The 21511-nt window shown below is 46.8% G+C and overlaps 1 protein-coding gene across 1 annotated transcript in view; it reads right to left on the bottom strand.

Annotated features, from left to right (window-relative positions):
* Window positions 1-18723, bottom strand: part of LOC103798653 (parathyroid hormone/parathyroid hormone-related peptide receptor-like) — a gene marked incomplete at its 5' end in the record, with an annotated part of 25012 nt that extends 6289 nt beyond the window's left edge. Inside the window, 5 exons of the mRNA XM_009070929.1 lie at window positions 3414-3480; window positions 6097-6157; window positions 13633-13786; window positions 15828-16014; window positions 18629-18723. Coding sequence (XP_009069177.1) covers window positions 3414-3480; window positions 6097-6157; window positions 13633-13786; window positions 15828-16014; window positions 18629-18723 — 564 coding nt within the window. The remainder of the gene's footprint in view (window positions 1-3413; window positions 3481-6096; window positions 6158-13632; window positions 13787-15827; window positions 16015-18628) is intronic.
* Window positions 18724-21511: the final 2788 nt, after the last annotated feature.

Raw genomic sequence — 21511 nt, 5'->3', positions numbered from 1 at the left:
TTTCCCCAGGATGAGTCAGGAGCTGTGGCAGTGACTGGATGAAGCTCCTCCTGGGAGAGCTCATCCTGTGGAAGGGATGAGCACCCAATGCATGACCCAGCATTTGGTGGGATCTGGTCAGCAGTGTTTAACCTCAAGAGAGAGAAGGGGATGGCTTTTTCTGACAGGATGTGGACTTCTCACATGGAAACAACTCCATCTGAGCTAGCCACCTGGAAACTGGTTAACTGTAGGGAGAAGATCCAAATTTGGTTCTTTTTGTCTCTTGCAGCCCAACCAGGATTAAGAACTCCCTGGGCTATCAGAAGCATCAATAAGATTCCTTTCCCTATTTCCATGTGCAAAAGGGAAGAAGAGCCAGCAAAATGCACCATGATGAAGACACAGAGGAGACCTAACTGAAGATGATGTATCAAGAATGCAGAAGGGCAACAAAACTGTAAAATTTCTGTTGTGTTTCTACTGCAAACTCTTCCTCTGGAGAAGTGTTTAGTATGGACCAGATGAGGACAATAAGGGAATAATACCTACTTATTTTCAGGGAGACACATTTATGAACCCATCTCACAGCCACTGCTCTACCAAACTAATCTAGATGGTGCTTGATCAAGAGGCTAATTGAAGAAATGGTGGAATCACCATCCCTGGAAGTGCTCCAAAGCCATGTGGATGTAGCACTTGGGGATAAGTTTTAGTGGTGAACACAGTGGTGGTGGGTTAGTGGTTGGACTTGATGATCTTAGAGGGCTTTTCCAACCTTAATGATTCTGTGATTCTAATCTAGTCCTACAGGAATATGCCCATGGTGACTCACGCAGCAAAATTTAACGGCAACATCCCATGGCACTCAGTAGGGATAAAAAATGGGAAGATGTTTGAGGGGTTTCAGCTTTTTGGAGCTCTTCAGTGTCTGGTTTCCTCGGAGCTGGGATTACACCTGCTGCTGGCCCAGACAAACCCATTCTTGGGACTAAGGCAAGGACACAAGCCGAATCATTGTGCACCTGTCTGCATGGAACAGATCCATGCTGCTGGGCTAAGGCTGCTGCCTATGGATTCCTCTGGAGTCTTGCAGCAGTCATTTGACTTCTCAGATGCCACTACATCAGCATTTCAAGGAACCAAATTACCACACCACACCCAGGCTCAGAGTTTTGTGCCAGAAGGGACCATTGTGAACCTCCAGTTTGATCTACTGCACAACACAGTCCATGAGACCTCCTTGTATTCATTTGGGTTTGAGCTAGGGCAGATCTGGGGCTCAGCGTTTCCATGACGAAGATCCTACCACAACCATTGGGAGGTCATTCCAATGGCTAATTATCCTCACTGTTAAAACAAGTAGTTCCCTGAGCTGCTGAATGAGCAGGGCCTGGTTTGCTATGGCTTTGTCTTCTGTGGTTGGGTTCCTTCTCCTTTAACGAGGTGCAAGTTCATTTTGAACAGTTCTCCTCTGTTCAAAAGGGGGGAAGGTCCTACCACACCCTTTTCCTTGAAGGGCCATGAGTCAAATTTCTCTCCTGTATCTATCTGACTGTGTTCATGAGGCTTGTGAGAATTTAACATCCATGAAAGCCCATTCCCTTCCTTACATTTGGTTGAAATTTACTGACTGGCACAGAAGTTGTGAGGGACGGATAGACTAACAGGCAGAGAAGCTCAGAGTCTGAGGGCAGATAATTCCTTTGCATTGGAAACCAATCTGAAAGGGCAAAAATAAAAGGCAGGATTTGCTTCTCCTAGGAGTTTTTTCCAGCTTCAAAGGCTCAAAAGAGAGATCTTGCTCTGAATTTATCAGTGAAATTAAAGATGTTCAACCTTATCACAATCAGGAGGGGAAAGTCCTCTGATTTCCTGAAACGTGCTAAATTTTCCAAGGAATTCAAACAATTCAACATCAAAATTAGCAGAGTGGGGGGAGGGATTCGAAGCCTTCCAGCCTTCAAATTCTCTGCAAGTACCTCAGAAAATGCCTAACTTAGTCCAGCAACATCTGCCCAGCCAGTGTGGGAACTGCAAAAGCAGCCAAGTGAACAATATGAACCCACAGAAATTCAACAGGAACAACCCACAGAATATTTTTGCATGATAAACAGCTGCTTTTGCAACCAGCCAAGGCCCAAGCACAGCAGAGCCTCATGGAGAAACTTTATTTTTACAAGGATCAGCCTCAATTGAGCTCTTTCTCTTCTGCTAATTGGGCTTTAAATGAAATGCAATGAGGCTGTTGGCATTCAGCTAGCTGAACTATCTGAACTTTCTTCTTCATCTTACTATTTCAGTTCCAATGACCACCATGTGGGCTTGGGTATTCACTTCTTCCAAGGTGCATAAGGAATTGCTAAAGCCAGGTGGAGAGTTTCCATCAAGAGGATGAAATAAACCTTCCCCCAAAGCCCAAACCATCTCACCTAATGGTACATATGAGCACATTCACCTCAGAAACTTTCCTGCTGTTTATATGCAGATGGTCTTATTTGCTTCTCACCCACACTGACCATCTGCCAAGGCCTCCTGATGTGGGAGTCAGGACGAAGCGGTTGATTCAAGTTCTCTGAAGGCTATAAAGAGATTCTCACTGACTCCACCCATGGATGAATGTGGAGTGGACAAGCTCTTTTGCATGCACTCATCTAACCATCAGAAGATGGAGTGATAGAGAGCCACAGAGAGGGGGAAAAGGGTCATTAACAAATTCTGTGAAGTTCTCTAGCTAATTAGGACACTGTTCAAGCAAACACTGAATTCCCCTTGTGGGGATAATCACCTCTTATAATGACCTCTCCAGATTTGGAGAGCTCTGGATAATGTTACTTAGACCCCCTTCTGTCCCCTCTGGCTCCTGAGTGGGGGCTGAAGTAATTCTCCATCAGTGATTAAGATGTCTAGTCATAGCTGGGATGGTTTAATTTTCCTCCCCACCTTTGAGGCATCCCAAGCTTTTATCAGTTCAGAAAGATGGGTCTGAAACTATCTGATGACACTCAAACATGCTTGGGGAGAAGGTTTCGTCCAGCTCCAGAACTCAAATTCCAGTTCTTCCTACTGGACACGCCTGGTGAGAACGTGTTGTGAACCCTGAAGATTTCCAGTATCATATGGGTTGAAAATAATGGCTTGAATGTTGGTTTCATCAATGATTTTAGGGTCTTACCCCTAAAAATGTGGCATTTTTCTCTCCTAAGCAGACATTGAGGTCACTCATAAGCCCCTGTGCCACCTGCAGCTGTCAAACTTCCAGGCAGGTCAAATAGAAAGTTCTTAAACAGGATATATAGACATTCCACACAATTAAAGCAGGATTTGTGTTATCAAGGTGATTAGAGCAGGGAATTCCTGGCTCAACTCTTCCCACTGAGCCTACAGTCACCAAAGCCTCTGCCTCCCACCCCTTAAAACCAGCCCACACTCACCACGATAGCTGCCAGGATGGGCACCTGAATAATCCATTTTAAATTGCCAGCACTCAAGTCCCAACACCTGAGAAGAGATTGACATCCCATTAGGAAATCATTGGTCACAAAGAGCAACAGACTCAAGTGTCTCTTCGGTTAAATCCAGCATGGAAGGATGGGTTCCTCCAAAGCCTGGTGTGGTGGAAGGAGCTAGGTGTGACCCTGCCTTCACTCAGTGTGGCTTTGAAATAGCCCTTCTCCTGCTGGTGCACTACTCAAAACTGGAACCAACATTATGGTAGTCGTGGTTATGCTCTCCACATAGTGGAACAGCTCTTGCCAGAGACATCAGGATTTGTCCCTTCTGGATAGGAACCCACCAATTTCCACTTCTTCTTCCTGATCTTAAAGGTTTCTTCCAACTTTGATGATTATATGATTCTTCACCTCTTTAACAGAAGAACTACATTGAGAGTAATCCCATTTTCATGAACACAAGAGAGGCTGAAATGACCTAGAATCATAGAATGGTTTGGGTTGGAAGAGACTTTAGAGATCATCTTGTTCCTGAACTGGTAGCTTTGAGCCTCACAAAAATGTAGTCACAGCATAATCTCAATCCTTGGTGGTCTAAGCTCAAATCTGCGCTGCTGTATCAAGGTTACACCCAGAAAAGCTGCTTTGGACTTCTCCAGGTAGTTTGTCAGTCTACAGAGTCCTGAATCAAAGAATTAGAGAATAGTCTGGGTTGGAAAGGATATTAAAGACCATCAGTTCCACCCCCTGCCATGGGCAGGGACACCTTCCACTAGCCCAGCTTGCTCCAAGCCCCATCCAACCAGGCCTGGAACACTTCCGGGGATGGGGCAGCCACAGCTACTCTGGGCAACCTGTGCCAGTGCCTCAGCACCCTCACAAGGAAGAATTTCTTCCTAACACCTAATCTAAACCTTCTCTCTGAGTCTGAAGACATTCCCCCTTGGCCTATCACTACATTTCCTGATGAATTGTCCCTCAGTCTTCCTTGTAGTCCCCTTCAGGTACTGGATATCTAATATGTCCCTGCTCATGGTAGGGGCTTGAACTAGATGACCTTTAAAGGTCCCTTCCAACCCAAACCATTCTATGATAACCCCTTAGAATAAACCCACACACCTATCCACAGGGACAAGTCCAGTCTGAGACATGATGATGGGGATAATATTGTGGTTCTACATTCAGTTCCTTCAGCCCTGCTCTTGTAGTGAGATCCATCCATGCCCCACTAATGTCTTTATCTCCTTTTCACCTTCAGTCCTTATCCAGGTGAGGACTGGAAGGGAAAATTTGATGTTGTGGGCTACAGTCCTCCATCTACCAAGAAGGGGATGAAATCTCTTTGTTCCCAGACATTGAATAAGGTCGCTCAGCGGTAATTACTCTGTTTGAATTCTCTCCAACCATGGAGAAAGGAGTGCCACAGGGTTTTTTTAAATCAGAACCAGACATCCCCCACATGGCAGCTGCAGTTTACATTTCCTGGGCCAAGTGCTGCTGAGGCAGTGATTCAGGGAAAGCAAGAGGCAGGGGCAGAGAAACCACCAGTGCTGACTGAGAGCCTCTGTGAGGATGAGCCTGTGCCAATGCAGATGTGTCATACTTCAGTAGCTCTGCTACTCCATCCTTCCAAGTCTGGAGCTGAAATCCCATTGGGAAAGCAGTGTCCTCCCAGGAGGAGCCATTTGGAAAGCTGCCTGGGGACCCACATGCTTCTGCTGGCAAAGTGTGGGGAGATAAAACCTGCTGTGAGGTCAAACCTGTGCATTATGGGGGGAAAGGCCAGGTTGGATGAGGCTTAGAGCAACCTGGACTAGTGGAAGCTGTCCCTGCCCATGGCAGGGGATGGAATAAGATGAGTTTTAAGGTACTTCCAACCCAAACCATTTCATGATTCTGGAGTCATGGGGCTAGGATGGAGAACTGGAAGTGTTCAGCCAGGAGAAGAGAAGGCTCTAGGGAGACCTCAGAGCCTCCTCCAGTGCCTCAAGGGGCACCAAGAAAGCTGCAGAGGGACTTGGGACAAGGGCATGGAGGGACAGGACAAGGAGGAATGGCTTCCCACTGCCAGAGGGCAGGGATAGATGGGATATTGGGAAGAAATTCTTCCCTGTGAGGGTGGTGAGGCACTGACATAGGTTGCTCAGAGCTGTGGCTGCCCCATCCCTGGAAGTGTTCCAGGCCAAGTCGGATGGGGCTTGGAGCAACCTGGGCTAGGGGAATGTGTCCCTTCCCATGGCAGGAGGTGGAATGAGATGATCCTTAAGGTCCCTTCCAACCCAAACCATTCTGGGACTCTATGATCCATGCATCCTGCATGGAGGAGTTACAGCTTCATCACCAAACCACCTTCTTTGACTGTGCTGAACCTGCTGTCTCCCAAATTCATTCCCATCCATTCGGATTTTAAAGACCTCTGTCCTGCCCCTGCCTAGCTTGTGAAGCTGTTCTCTTTATCCTTAGGGGTAACAACTGCAGGTCTTCAGATTCTGCAAAATGAAAGGATAGTTAGGAGAGTTTATCCTTCCCTGCTCTACACTCCTCACAAAGTTTACGGACTTCACAGTAGACTTTAGGCTTTGCCTGGTAACTTTTACCCTTGGAGTTCACCCCCAAGCCCCACAAAAGCATCACATGAAGAAGGGAGAAGATCAATGTGACTTACTCTGTGTCGGCTAGAGTGGCTCTCACGCTGGCCCACGCTGTAACAAACACAGCAGGGAGTCCTGCAAGGAAACACAGGTCACACGGGGTGAGCAGGGGACTGCAGGCTCTGTCCGGCTGTGCTGGCTTAAACAAAGCTGAAAAGAGCAGTTTGCAAACATTCAGGTGGACTTTAGACCTGAAAAGACAGATCTTTCACATCTAAGAAAGATCAGATCTCAATTCAGGTTTTGGCCCCTCATGACAAGAAGGACATTGAGCAGCTGGAGAGTGTCCAGAAAAGGGAATGGAGCTGGGGAAGGGGCTGGAATACCAGGAAGGGCTGAGGGAGCTGAGTGAGCTCAGCCTGGAGGAGGCTCAGGGAGACCTTCTGGCTCTCTACAACTCCCTGACAGGAGGTACAGCCAGGTGGGGTTCAGGCTCTGCTCCCAGGGAACAAGGGACAGCACAAGGGGAAACAGCCTCAGGCTGTGCCAGAGGAGGTTCAGGTTGAATACTGGGAATATTCATTCCTGGAAAGGGCTGTCCAACCCTGGCACAGGCTGCCCACGGCAGGAGGGGAATCACTATCCCTGGGGGGATTTAACAGCCATGTGGATGTGGCACCTGGGGACATGGTTAGTGGTGGCCTTGGCAGTACTGGGGAATGGTTGGGCTTGATGTTCTTAGAGATCTTTTCCAGCATAAACATGATTTATATTTTTATGATCTTGTTCTCATGTCTCTTCTGTAGTCCAAACAGTGGTAGAGTGGCAAAGAGAATTTTCTGGAAGACAAATGCCATGGGCCGGACAAGTCCACTCTGCTGAACTCTCCTGGCTTTCAAAACAGAGTAATTGCTTCCCCAGGTTGCTAGCCAGGATTGGTCCAGACTTAATCGAACTTCTGATGCATGTTTGGGAGATACCCAGCTGGTCTGGGCCTAGCATGGGTCATGGACTTGACAGGATAAACCATCAGGTTCTGTGCCTTTCCTCCAGCTCTGCTTTACTGGCACATTGACTGTAGTGCTTGAACCTGAGTGAGTGATACCTGCTCAAACCAACACATTCCATTTGAAGCAGAGAACTTTCATATGGAGCCACGCTGGGAAAGCTAAGGGTGTTCAGCCTGGGAAGAGAAGGCTCCAGAGTCAGAACCCCCAGTGCCTGAAGGGGCTCCAAGAGAGCTGGAGAGTGACCTGGGACAAGGGCCTGGAATGACAGGACAAGGAGGAATGGCTTCCCACTGCCAGAGGGCAGGGATAGATGGGATATTGGGAAGGAGTTGTTGGCTGTGAGGGTGGTGAGGCACTGGCACAGCTGTGCCTGTTTCATCTCTGGAAGTTTTTGAGCCCAGGTTGGATGGGGCTTGGAACAACCTGGGCCAGTGGAAGGTGTCCCTGCCCATGGCAGATTATCTTGAATGTCCCTTCCAAGCCAAACTTTTCTGGGATCTAGGATTCTAAGGGTTTCATGCAGCACATATTTTCCAAGATATTTTCTCCCTTCCTTCACATCAGGGAGAAGTGGCTCTGGAGTCAGGCTTAGCCTGTTTGTCCCAGCACAGGGCTGGCTAGATTTGAAGCTCTGTTAAGCGTGAGAGACTTGCTGCATGAAGAATATAAATGCTAAAATTCAGGGTAATGCTTCCAAACTACTCCAGCCAAAGGTCCATTACAGCTACACTGGGCATCATCTTTTCCCTGTGAAAAGCACCCAAAATCCCCAATATCCAAATGCAATCTTCTATTTATTTTTCTAGGGTCCAGTTATTTGTACAACTGAGTCCCCTACTGGCTTCCCTTAAAAGGCAAGGATCAAATCCACAGTAGCTGCCACAAATTCCAGAAGAATAAGCCCTTTCAGGTGAAAAAAAAATAAATTACAAAATAAATAAAGGCGACATTTATCACCCTGACCGTAAATATGCTGCTCACAGGCTAAGCTCGTTGGGGCTCAGCATGCATAAGGCCAAGCTTAACTTTCAGCATGCACTTAAGTCTCATTAGGGTGCTTAAAGGCTTTCCTGACCACGGATGCTTTCCTGAGCTGGGGGGTGGAGCAGGGCTGTCTGTCTCCTCCACACATGGACAACAGGGCCCTTATCTGGCTTGGAAGCTTTAAATGCCATGGTAATATAAGAAAGCATAAATAATTAAACACAGAGCCTCACTCAGGCCCAGTTCTGCCTACAAAGATACATTTATAAGGAATTCATCCTGCTCTACAATTCCCCATGCTGGCTGGCACTGCAAAGAAAATACTTAACCTATTGCACTGGGAATCTGGGAGTGTGGTGAGGCTGAGGGCTTGGGGAAGGTGATGATTTCTTGTGACAAGCAGCATCTCTTTCCTCCTCACTGCTATTCACCTATCTATGAAAAATAGGTGCATGTTCAGACTCCTAGATGAGCTAGCAAAGGCTTAAATAGATTTAGTTTTGCTGATATTATTGGTGTTACTCCAGTTCATATCTGGCCATGGTGAAAGGCTGACAATCCTGCCTCTGAGATATTAGTTATTCACCCACTAGAGCAAAGCTCTAAGTTTGAAAGACAAATTGTTTCAGAGATTTGGATATATTTGACACAACTTGTTCCTCTCCAGCCTGTCCTGAACTTCAGAAGAGACACTGATCCCTTTCATACTAATCCTGTGCTGTGCTCCAGCTTCCAAGCAACAATAAAATATGCAGGAGAAAATAATTATACCTAAAAACTCCCAATGTGTGGGTTTATTGTGCCCTGTGCGCTGCTGCCTCACTCCTTCAGGCAAGCTTAGGAAAAGGAGCCTTGATACTTTCTGCAAAGCACATGAAGTGAGTTCCTGGCATCAGTTTTATTGCTGTATTTGTTTCTCTGTGTGTGTCTCATGGTTCTTTTGTTCAGTGTGAACAAGTGTAAATGTTCTTAAATTTACAATAAGTGGTATAAATCCTTTCTCTCCCTTTGCTTCATATTTTGTTTCTGTGTCAGAGTAACATGGAGCTCTTGGGCTGTCAGGTAGTTCCTAAAGTTCAGTCTTTTCTGCCCACTCTGGTACATTAATCTCGCAACATGAAAAGTCATGGAATCACAGAATTGTTGAGGTTGGAAAAGCCTTCTAAGATCATCAGGTCCAACCATTCCCTCAGCAGTGCTAAGGCTACCACTAACCATGTCCCCAAGTGCCATATTCATAGGAATTCAAACCCCTCCAGGGATGATGACTCCACCCCAGCCCTGGGCAGCCTGTGCCAGGTCTGGACAACCCTTTCCAGGAGGAACTTTCCCAATATCCAACCTAAACCCTCCTTGGTGCAACTTGAGACCTTTTCCTTTTGTCCTGTCCCTTGTCCCCTGGGAGCAGAGCCTGACTCCTACCTGGCTGCACCTCCTGTCAGGCAGTTGTAGAGAGCAGAAGGTCCCCCTGAGTCTCTTCTTCTCCAGGCTGAGCCCTCTCAGCTCCCTCAGCCACTCCTCATCAGACTTGTGCTCCAGAAGGAGCAAAATGCTTAACTTGCCCCCATAATTTCTTACCTTCAGAGGGTGATGACTGACTTTGCTATCCCCACTTGCAAATCCTGGTCTGTGATGCCCCAAGATTGACAATCCCTCTTGCTGAGCACTCACAGTTCCCATTGATGGGACAACCATTAACCAGAAATCAGGACTAGGGGTTCTCAAAGACACCCACAAACAGGACATCCAAGAGGATGCAGCTCAGTGAAAGTTCTGTGTGATTAAAGCCATCTGGCCAAGCCACCAGAGAAAGAAAAGTGACTTTCCTCGAAGACTGTGATCTCCTGGGTGGCTGTGAGTGCTGAGAGATGGAGGTGTGGATGGATGTATGGATGTATGGATGTATGGATGTATGGATGTATGGATGGATGTCCTCCCCCTTGCCTGGCTGTACCCCATGTGCACCAGCAGTGTGATGCAGGAGGAACCCAGCAATGCCGTGAGTGACTTCTACAGAATCCACATTGTATGCGCTGTGCATTTCCAGTGCAGACACACAGTGTGTACAATGCAGGTGCTATAAAGTCAGGTGTATCTCCCCAGCAGCTGCAAAATTGGCAACCCTCAAACCAGGCAACATTTGGTGGCTACCCCAACCCTCTGCTCTCCTCTCTGGCTTTGCCTGTGACTCCTAGCAGTTGCAAAAATGGTTTTCATGCATGTGTCAAAGCTGTGAGGAAGAGAGGTGGTTGCAGAGTGAGTGCTGGAAGAGACTTGATGAATAAAGACCTTATGTAGGTCTGGGAAAATCTGGTCTCAGTTGCCTGTGATTTAAAAATCTCCCTGAGGAACAATATGTGTGTTTTATTAGACCCTGTGTGCCATGTTTTCCTGATATTAAGTAGGGATAATAATACCCTCTAAGGCTTCTGAGCCTGTCAGGTACAAATTCTTTCAGGTAAGGATGATTTCTGCTTAGAGAAATGTGGATCTATCACAGATTTTTTGGACCTGAGTACCTCTAACATCCTATTTGTCTTTTCCAGGTCTCTCTGCAATCCTCATTTGCACCACAGCTGAAATGCAGAGCAGCCCAGCCATGTGTGTGCGTGTGAATTAACATGGTGTGAGGGAAAAATGCCAGTGGAATCAGCTTGGGTTTCCTAGCTTTGGTCATGCTGCTTAGACTTCCTTCAGAAAACAGCTGCAGGGAACTGGAAGTCTGCTGGGGAATTTATTGTTGCCCATAATGTCATTATTGATTTATTTTCGTTGGGTGCTGGCACAGAACAAGTTCCTTTCCGTCATCAGGGTCTCCCTTGCAAGAAGGGAACTGATGGAGTTGAGCTCCTTGTGCCAGTGAGGATATGGATTGCAAAGACTCAACAGGAATCCTTGGGTCTGACATCAAAGACTAACATGTCCTGGTTTCCTTGGCAGTCTGGAACTAAGGTGTTGTAGGGTGAGTTTTGCTCCCTGTTTCCACCTTGGAGATTTCCAGGCAGGATAAATGCAATGCTGTTTATTGTTATCAATCCCAGGTTTGAGGTAAAATCATCTTTTCTGTACCTATGTAGAATAATAATTTATCATTGATTCCCTGTCACTCATTGCTGTGGTATGGGCAGGATCCAGTGCTTCCCTGGAGTTTTTCCACTGACTCCAGTAGGTCCTGGACTGCTTTGCCCTTTCCAGTGCCCAAAAACTATGCAAACAATACGTCTGTGTGGGTGCCTGTGTGGACATTATCCTGCTAATCCAAACAAAGCAATCCCAAATGCCACTGGAGGGATCCTATGTTCTCATTCCAGAGGAATTTCAATGGAGCAGCCTCAAACCTCTTTGGAAGCACATGGCTGATGGGTGTTGTGACAGGTGTGACTTCAGCTTTGTGGTTGCTCTGATAAAATGATTATTCTCTGGCAGTGGTTGGAAGAATTAATGAGAGCAACTCAGGCCTGTTAGACTGTTTTCCTTTGGCTCCTTAGGAGTTGGTTTTTCTTGTTAAACATATGGCATTATTTTCCTACTGCTTCCCTCTCCTCCACAATTCCCTCTGGGGAATTGCTTCTGTAAGTCTGTTCAGTCCACTTTAATGTCATTTTCTGAGAAGCAAATTTTACATAGCTTGAAAGTTTGGAAGAAGATGAGTTTGGTTATTTATTTACTAAGTTTACTTGGGGTTTTTGTTCATTTATTTTAAAAAAGAAGTGACATATGAAGTCCTCTATGTCTTACAGCAGCTGAGGTAGGAAATGCTCTATCCCCGGCATAGAATCATAGAATGATTTGGGTTGGAAGAGATCTTCAAGCTCATCTCCTTCCAACCCCTGCCATGGGCAGGGTCACTCCACTAGACCAGGTTGCTCCAACCTGGCCTGGAACACTTCCAGGGATGGGGCAGCCACTGCTGCTCTGGGCAACCTGTGCCAGAGCCTCACCACCCTCACAGCCAAGAATTCCTTCCTAATATCCCATCTAAATCTACCTCCTTCAGCTTAAAGCCATTCCTCCTTGTCCTGTCACTCCAGGCCCACTTGACAAGGTTGCTCCAAGTCCTCTCAAATATCTATTTATTTATTTATTTTCCCCAAGTCCTACCAGCTAGGCAGGACTAGACTTTGCCTGAGAGCTGGATGCTCACTTTGGGACTCATATTTACACCTCCCACCCTAATCATAGGGAGAACCAGGAGTTTCTGAGCTCTGTAGCAGCTGAACATGAAGTTGGGAAGGAGCTCGTGGTCCTCTTCTCCCCCATATCCCACTTGGGAAGGAGGAAGGCTGGAAAGAGTCCTGCAGGATGGATTCCCTGGGTTACTGATGCCCAAAAACCTGCAATCCTTCATAAACTGGGATCTGCAGTTCCTGTCTTGCTCAGAGCTCCACTGTTGGAGATACTAGCTTTCTTCCAGAAGAAATCCTCTTCTGGAATGGGAATAGTGTGGTGTATACATTAACCTTGTTCTAAAGTGCAGTCAGGATGTGGCCAGGTGCATTTTAAACCTGGAAACCGGGAAGTGGTCCTGGCCCATGCAGTTTAGAGGTACTCATAGCCCCTCTGAGTAGGCTTTTCCCACTGTAATCCCTGTGGTAGACCTACACCCCATTATTCTTCCTTATGTCCTCAAAGATCATCTAACACATTTCCTGTTCTCCATTACAGACTTCAAGACAACTGTGGGCATTTGGTTTATTGTCCTGAGCCTCCCAGCACCTCATAACTCCTTGCAAGCCAAAGCTCATGCCAGAAGTGAACAGAAAACACATTCTCATCTGAAATATGTGTGTGCCCACAACACCTTCTCCTAATGGGCAGCTTCCCTGCACCCACATCCCACCTCTTTCCCATTACGCAGTGAAGGATGCCCAAGTTAAAAGAAAAGGGGGGGAAAATAGCCTTCCCCACAAATTGCAGGTTTCCACTGGTGTTTCAACACTCATGAAACCTCAAGGAGCTTTTTTAAAGCAACTGAGGTTTGAGAAAGGAAATTAGAGCTTGGGTCTGTTGTTGGGAGCAGATGCTCAAAGCCTCACACAACTTTCTCCCCTCCAGCACAACACTGGTTTCTCACTGGGAGGCACTGGGCAGGGATGGGGAGAACTCAGCAGGTACACTAAATTGAGCTGTGACATGCCAAATTTAGCCATCGCATCTGCTGCCCTGATAGGATGGCAAGGTGTGAGGGTGGTGAGGCACTGACACAGAAGCCTTGGTTGCCCCATCCCTGGAAGTGTTCCAGACCAGGCTGGATGCAGCTTGGAGCAACCTGGGCTAGTGGAAGGTGTCTCTGACCATAGCAGGGAGTGGAATGAGATTATATCTAAGGTCTCTTCCAATCCAACCCATTCTGAGATTCTATGACTCTATGTGCTGTGTCTCCAAGCCTGGGCTGATCCTTCCAGAGACTCTGGAATTGCCACACTGTAAAGATCACAATTCAGAAAAGGTAAAGGTTTCACTGAGGGCAAACCTGTCCTTGTAAGAGTCACTGATGTGATGTAAGTGTCTCTGATGCTCATCCTGCCTCTGTCCCCTTTCCTACATTTATGTATATCCACAATCTGTTTCAAGGACTCCCTCAAAGAGGTTTCTTGAGGAGCAGCCATGACTTACCCCAGCCAAATAATGTGAATCCCCAAAGATATTTCTTCTCTGAGAAAAATGCCATGAAGATGAGGCTGTGGAGATAGAGCCCTTCCACCAGAATCCAGTAGTAATTGGTTGCCAGGAAGTAGAGGAAGAAGGTAACAGCTACTTTACAGCCCACCTGCAATGACCATCGAAAGACAGAGTTATGTGAGGAACATGGTGTGGAATTCTTGTTCTACATAAAGATAGGATTAACCAAGATGGGGTGGAAAACAAAGTGGAGAAAGGGAAAAAAATAAATCAAACAATTCTGTTGTAGAGCTTTTATAAGTAGGAAAAATCAATGCAAGAACAGATGAACAACTGAGAACAAAATTTCCAACCCAGACATGATTTTTCCAGTAGCAGGTGATTTGGGAGGTATAGTAAGCACATGTGGATAAATGTTGAGCTGATCCTGCTATCCTCCAACCTAGTGATGAAGGATTTTGACACTTTCTAAGGCAACTGTGTATCTTTTCCTTCTGTCTCTTGGTCATGTTACAGGACAAAGGGCTGTGTCCAAGTTGTCTTATAGTTTCATAGAATGTTAAGGGGTTGGAATGGCCCTTAGAGATCAGCCAGTCCCAACTCCCTGCCCTGGGCAGGGGCACCTCTCACCACACCAGGTTGATCAAGGCTTTATCCAACCTGGCTTTGAACACTGCCAGGGTTGGGGCAGCCACAGCCTCCCTGGGCAACCTGTGCCCTCACCTCACCACTCTCACAGGAAAAAAAAATTATTCTTAATATCTAATCCAAATTTCTCTCTTTCAATTTCATCCTCCTCAAGCACATGGACAATGCAGATATTGTCACTGGAGCTTTCTATACAGTGAAACCCACACGGACTTCTGGACACAAGTTCATCTGACCTCATTTCAATTTTTATTTCGGGATGTTGATTTGGCTGCCTCACCACTCTCACAGGAAAAAAAAATTATTCTTAATATCTAATCCAAATTTCTCTCTTTCAATTTCATCCTCCTCAAGCACATGGACAATGCAGATATTGTCACTGGAGCTTTCTATACAGTGAAACCCACACGGACTTCTGGACACAAGTTCATCTGACCTCATTTCAATTTTTATTTCGGGATGTTGATTTGGCTGCCTGTGTTGACCACAGTGACTCAACCAACCAAAACTGGAACCTGAGATGACTACAGTGCATGACTGCATGTGGCAGTTAGTGCTATGGTCTAGTTGACAAGGTGGTGAAGGGTCACAGGTTGGACTCGATGATCTTGGAGATCTTTTCCAACCTAAATGATTCTATGATTCTAAAGTGCCTCTTGCAGACATCTGCTTTTTGCAGATGAGTCCCACCCTTCCTTATGACAGCACAGAATCCCTCCATTTTCCCTCTCAAAATGTCTTTTCTCAGAGTTGGGACTGATAAAAGTTGTGCATTCCCCATCCCTGGAAGTGTTCGAGGCCAGGCTGGATGGGACTTGGAGTAACTTGGTCTACTGGAAGGTGCTCCTGCCCATTGCAGGGGGTTGAAACTAGATGATCTCCAAGATCTCTTCCAACCCAAACCATTCCAATTCTGTGATAAATAACACCAGCTGTGGTTTGCTGCAGAATGACAGTGAGGTGAGATGTCTATTGGTGACCTTCTTCCTCACAAACTACCTCTGCTCTGGCTGTGGAGTCAGCTGAGAACCTCCCAAGACATGTTGAACCATGGCTTTGTTACATCAGAGCTGCCAGTCTGATGGCACAGATGTTCCAGCACAGTAATACCTCCATGGATCATCCAGAGAAGAGCTCCCAGTGGCAAATAAGCCAATTGCAAACTGTGGTAGGAGAAGGACATGGTGTGAAATGCAAGCACTGACGTGCCTTGTGCTGGCAGAGTCAGGGAAGTTTCCAGAGCCATAAACTTCACCGGGAACTGGCGAAATGTTGCAAATAGCTGTAGATGGGAATCAAAACACCAGCCTTGATTGACATGAGGAACAGCTCTTCCTTAGCTTGGGGACTGGGCAGTTTTTCTGGGCTAATGGATTGGGAGTGGGAAGGGATAGGAGAGGGAGTGGGAAGAGATAGGAGGAAGCTGTGGAAGATGGGGGTTTCCATCTCAGCAGGGCGGAAAACCCCCCAAAAAAGGCAAAGTGTTGAACACAGAGGACAGACACAAATCCTGGGTGACCAACTGCTCCAGCAATACTCACAAACTGTGATTTATCCGCTGGAGGTGCTTCAGTAATGGATTTCAAGTCTTCCTCTGAGATCCTTTCCATCTCCTCCAAAGCTGAGCCAGAGTACAGGACCGCGTCCTTCACGAAGATGCTCACAGCTCTCAGCATGAAGGACACAAACAGGTGCATGTGGATGTAGTTTCTAGTGCAGTGCAAACGTCTGGAGGAGGACACAGAGAGGGATTGGAGAAGTTTAGCTCATCTGTTGAACAGACTCAGGGTCACCTCTGCCTCTGAAGATCTCCAGCTCCTCTCATCAGCACTATAGGTTGGACTTGGTGATCTCAGAGGTCTTTTCCAACCTTAATGACTCTGTGATTCTGTGCCACCACAGGGGAGCAGTGTTAGTGCCACCACTGCCCTGTGCTCACGGCTCATCCATGGGGTTGGTAAATGGAATAATATCTGCTCCAGGGACTTCATAGAATCATGGAATGGTTTGGCATGGAAGTGACCTTAAAGACTATCTAGTCTTTAATGTACATGTCACATGGGCAGGGACACCTTTCATGAGAACAGGTTGGTTTGAGCCCCATCCAACCTGGCCTGGAACACTTCCAGTGATGGGACAGCCCCAGCTGCTCTGGGCAACCTGTGCCAGTGCCTCACCACCATCACAGCCCTCTGTCCCTGCCCTCTGTCAGTTTGGATCCATTCCCCCCTGTCCTACCACTCCATGCCCTTGAACTCCAAAGGCTACAGAACTTGTGGCCACCAAAACCTTGTAGAGGTTCTTGTAAACTGCTAATTTTGTGTCCACACCAAATTCCATCACAACTACAGGAGTCACTATGGAGTGCTGAGCTGTTTTCCTTGTTTGCTGGTAGGGACACTTTCCTTTGCTGATCATGCTGAGAAGTTTCTGGGCTTCACCCCAACAAGGGCAGCAATGACCCCATAAATGCTGACTGTAAAGCGCTTTAAGAACCTTTCTGGGGGAAAAGCTGGATGAGAAGAGGTTAGTGCGTTAGACTATATATAAGAGGTGTGTTTTAGAAAGAGTGATCATAACTTTGGGGAAAACAAGGAACTAGTTGACCTGTTGGTGTCCCCTCTGTCCTCTAGAGCTCTGTTGCCTGACTGGCCATGCATGGATTTAGGAATGGATTTAAATCCCCAGTTCCAATAATGGAAATAAAAATGAAAACCTGTGTTTTTTTCTCCTTTGGAGGATATTATGACAGGAATAACAGTTGTTCTCTGTGCTATTATAACACAAATGACACCAAGTGGAATTGATGAGGTATAAATGAAGACGAGCTTTGCTCCCTGCATTTGAAATGTAGTCAGTGAAATCTCTGGATTCTGTGTCATCTGGGATAAAGTCTGGCTTGATCCATGCTGCTGCTTTGATCCCTGAGACAAACACGCCAACACAGTTGTCCATGTGGTCTGGGCTGTAAGTGAAATTCTCTGAGTACATGAATAAAGAGAAAACACATCTTCTGAAACTGGGAATACTCTTGCATCCATGGACACTGAATATTTTAACAACCTTGCCAGTGTCCAGTGGGAAATGAAATGGAAGGAAAGGGTTGGGAGAACAGGAGGGTGGTGGCGGGGTGAGGTCTGGGACTACATCATATCAAGTGTCTTCAGGAGGAGTTTGCAGTCCCCTTGGGCTTGTGTGCGTGACAGCTTTGGGCTCTGCTATCCAAGCAAATCCCTCTGAGCACCTTTTGCTCACTGCAGAGAGGCCTAAGCACTTTTAGAGCCGAAAGCCACACATTTCATTACCAGTGGAATGTGTCTGGGGCTCAGCTTGAACTTGCTGAGTCCATCTACAGACACCATGAATTTCTCCCCCACAGCTGCTGTCTGGGTCCTACCTTTGCTAGAAGGTACTTCCAGCCACGGAAAGGAAGCAAATCTGGGGCTCAGAGGTTGGGACTCAGTACTATGCTCTATCCTCAGCTCCCCAGATATGTACCACCAAAGGACAAACTCCTATTTATGGGTGACACCTTTCATGCCTTCCACCCCATGCTCTCTGTGCCAGCAAGAATCATGTAATCCTAGGATGGTTTGGGTTGGAAGGGACCTTAGTGATCATCCATTTCCAACTCCCCTTCTATGGTAGGGACACCTTCCACTAGCCCAGGTTGCTCCAAGCCCCATTCAACATGTCCTTGAGCACCTCCAGGGACGGAAGATGCAATGCTAGGTCTGAGGAATGGATGGTGTGGGTTAAAAGTGGTATTTAGGGGTCTCCGTCCCTTGGCAGGGTGGTGGAAAGGGAGGGGAGACAATCAGAGTCAGGTCAGTGAATGGTCATTTTTCGACCCCTAGGAACAGCAGCAGTATGGGGAGATTGGAGGAATCAGCCTCGGAGTTTTCCACAGTTGAGGTCCCCCTCAGCTGGTCTATCCTTCGGGAATATTTGGGTTTAGAGTGGGATTTCCCTCATGAAAACCTTAGCTATCTAAAAATTAACCATCTAAATCTAAGCCAGTCATCTGGAGGGGTAACAGGGACAAAAAATTCTTGAGAGTTTTCCAAGGGAGACAAACCTCTTCCAGGAGATGCCTCTTCCCATTCACTACAAATCAGGTCTAGAAAACTCCATTGCAGGCAAGTGGAAGAAGTTCAAACATCCCACCCACCATCCCCAAAGAAGTTTGACCTAAGTAATACTAGCACAGCCCAAATCACAGATGCAACCACTCGTGGCTTGCTGAAGAGGCAAATTCCACCCCAATTTTAGCCTTTAGGAAAGCCTGAGGGGCTTTTCCAGTCTAGTGCCAACTCCCTTAGAGAGAAACAGAGCCGCCTACCTGAAGTATCCCAGGATAAGGACAGCAACTGTGAGGGATCCCAGAGAGATGGAGTATCCAACAGTATAAATCAAATAGAGGCGATCAAAGACCTCCTGCAGTAGAAATGATGGAGAAAATAGCGTCACATTAGAACGCGCCTACTGCCTTGGAACACACCAGTGGGGCAGCACAGTCAGGCTAGCACATCTTTGGGGCTGCCAAACCTTTGAAAATCTCATCTTTTTAGTGCTTTTTTAACATAAGAGCAGCTTGGAAAGAGGTACTTGTATTCCCTCATGTGGGGAGATGGGATATTTGCAAGATGGAGTTGGGTTAATCCCATGCCTGGGGGTTTTCATAGTATCACAGTATGTTAAGGGGTTGGAATGGACCTGAGAGATCGGCTAGTCCCAACTCCCTGCCCTGGTCAGGGACACCTCCCACCACACCAGGTTGCTCAAGGCCCCATCCAAAATGGCTTTGAACACTGCCAGGGTTGAGGCAGCCACAACCTCCCTGGACAACCTGTGCCAGTGTCTCACCACCCACGCAGGAAAAAACTTCTTACTAACATCTAACCTAAATTTCCCTCTTTCAATTTATCCCCATTGCTTCTTGTCCTGCCACTCTTGTTCCTAACCAAGAGTCCCTCTCCAGCTTCCCTGGAGCCCCTTCCTATCCTGGAAGGTTGCTCTGAAGTCTCCACACAACCTTCTCTTCTCCAGGCTGAATAGTCAGAACTCTCTCAGCCTGTCTTCGTAGGAAAGGTGCTCCAGTCCTCTTATCAGCTTTGTGGCCTCTTCTGGACTTGCTCCAACAGTTCCATGTCCTTATGCTGGGGATACCAGAGCTGTGCACAGTACTCCAGGTGAGATCTCACAAGAGCTCAGTAGAGGGGAAGGACCACCCTCCTCACCTGCTGGCAGCTGTTCACAGCATTTTCATCCCAAAGGACCCCAAAGCGCTTTACAAACTCTCAGCCCAATCCAGAGGTCACTTGGCAAGTTTTGCTTGAACAAAATGCCTCCTGACCTGGAGTGTTTTTGCTGGAAGGGTGAAATTCATCCATTGCTGAATGACTGATGCCCAGCCTGGTACAGTGTCAACCCACCACAGAAAGCATGGGGAGGATATATTTTGGCTAGGATATATGAGAAGAAAAGTCACCTGCATTTATTTCGCCCTTTTTCAAATCAAAAGCAGCCTGTGACTGTGGTTATCCCATCCAGACACAACTTTAGCTTGCCAAAGTCCCATTGGAAAAGGTCCTGTCACAGGAGAACTCATAGTAATTAATCCTCTATGAGGTTTGAGTTCTCTTGGCTCTCTATATTTAAAGTTGGGCTTGAAACCTTGAGGTTTCCATTAAATATGTTTTCCTTCATCCTGTGCTGTAACATGCAGCTGAACTCAGGGATTAGCGAACATATGCCTGGAAAGGGTTAAAATATCTACCACCATCCTAATTTGTGCTGATTTCACTGTCTCAAATTAGAAATAAACCCCAAAGAAACCAACCAATTCAGCATCTTTCTCCTCTCTCCTGCCTCCCTCCTTCCCCTCACCCCACCCACTGGGCTGCAATAACATTAGGAACTCTGAGCTCTGAATGACAGCTCTGATTGGGATTTGAGGCTAGCAATGCTGTCCTGGAATGCCAAACCTCAGCCCTATTACATCAGAACCCTCAGATATGTGACTGTTTCTCTGTGGTTTCCATTGGTGGAGTGTTGAGTTTGCCAATATTAATTTTGTGTGTGTGTCTGTGTGTATTTATGTGTATTTATATATCTGTATCTCTGTGGAGGCTGAAGGCACTGAAAAGCCAATATGAGCAGATTCAACAGTTTGAGGGGGGGAAAATATCCTGGTGCACTTTTCCCTTTGCCAAGCTGGAATCCTTTTGGAACTGAAAAACATTTGCCTCCATAGTGAAAATGAAAAAATATAATAAGAATTAAAAATCTACTCCAAGTTTAGAATTGTTGGCAATCCAACAGTTTTGAGGAGTTACTGGGCCTAAACAAAAGCATCCCTGAGACCTATTCAGGAATTTCACTGGAAAGATCCATGTTCCTATAGGACAATGACACCATTGTGACAGCAATGGCCTCGGGAAGAGCTTGTTGACTGGCTGCAGGACGTTTTGGAGGCTGTGGTTAATTCCTCTGATGAACCACAGGGCCTCTCTTTGAAAGGCTGTTGAGGCAGAAGTGCCAAGACATACATGTAGGCACACTGGTGTCCTCACTTGCAGACATGGGTGCCACAAATGTCACTCAGTGCCACACTGGGAAACCTCCAGGGAAGGTGATTTTTTGGATTGGGTGCTTAGATCCTTGGGGAAAGCCTAAGGAGTAAAAGGTTGAGGTTCTCCAAAAGGCTTCCCAGTGCAGCACTTGGAGGGCAGCTCATGCTTGCTAGTTTCCAGGAGTTTCTCCTCAGGAATGGTGAGACTTGGATTTGCCAAGGAGGGGAAAAAAAAAGTCCTAGAGGCAATTCTAGGACTCACACATCTCCAAGCACAAGGGAGGTCCCAGCTGGGTGGAAACCACAATGCTGATTCAGCAAAGGTCCTCCAGGTAAGCAAATATTGAGTCATCTGCCAGCTGAAACAACCACCTGCATGGTCTGAGAACCCTCTTTGGGAGCTGAGATGGATGGGAGCGTAAATAATTCCCAGAAGACCACAAAGATCATGATGGCCAAGCCATGGGCACAACCTGGACCTCCATACACTCAAAGCAGTTCACTACTCGCAAGACCATCCTGTTACAGCACCAGCTCTACCTAACATCTCCTATAAATCCACCCTGAGGACAGAATGACCATCACCCACTGGCCATTATCCACTGACCTGTTGAAAGAGGCAACTCGCCCTCCAAAATTTGGCCTTGCCAT

Source organism: Acanthisitta chloris, unplaced genomic scaffold (assembly GCF_000695815.1).
Source record: "Acanthisitta chloris isolate BGI_N310 unplaced genomic scaffold, ASM69581v1 scaffold10453, whole genome shotgun sequence".
NCBI classification, from domain to species: Eukaryota; Metazoa; Chordata; class Aves; order Passeriformes; family Acanthisittidae; genus Acanthisitta; species Acanthisitta chloris.
This window is presented reverse-complemented; position numbering and strand designations above follow the sequence as displayed.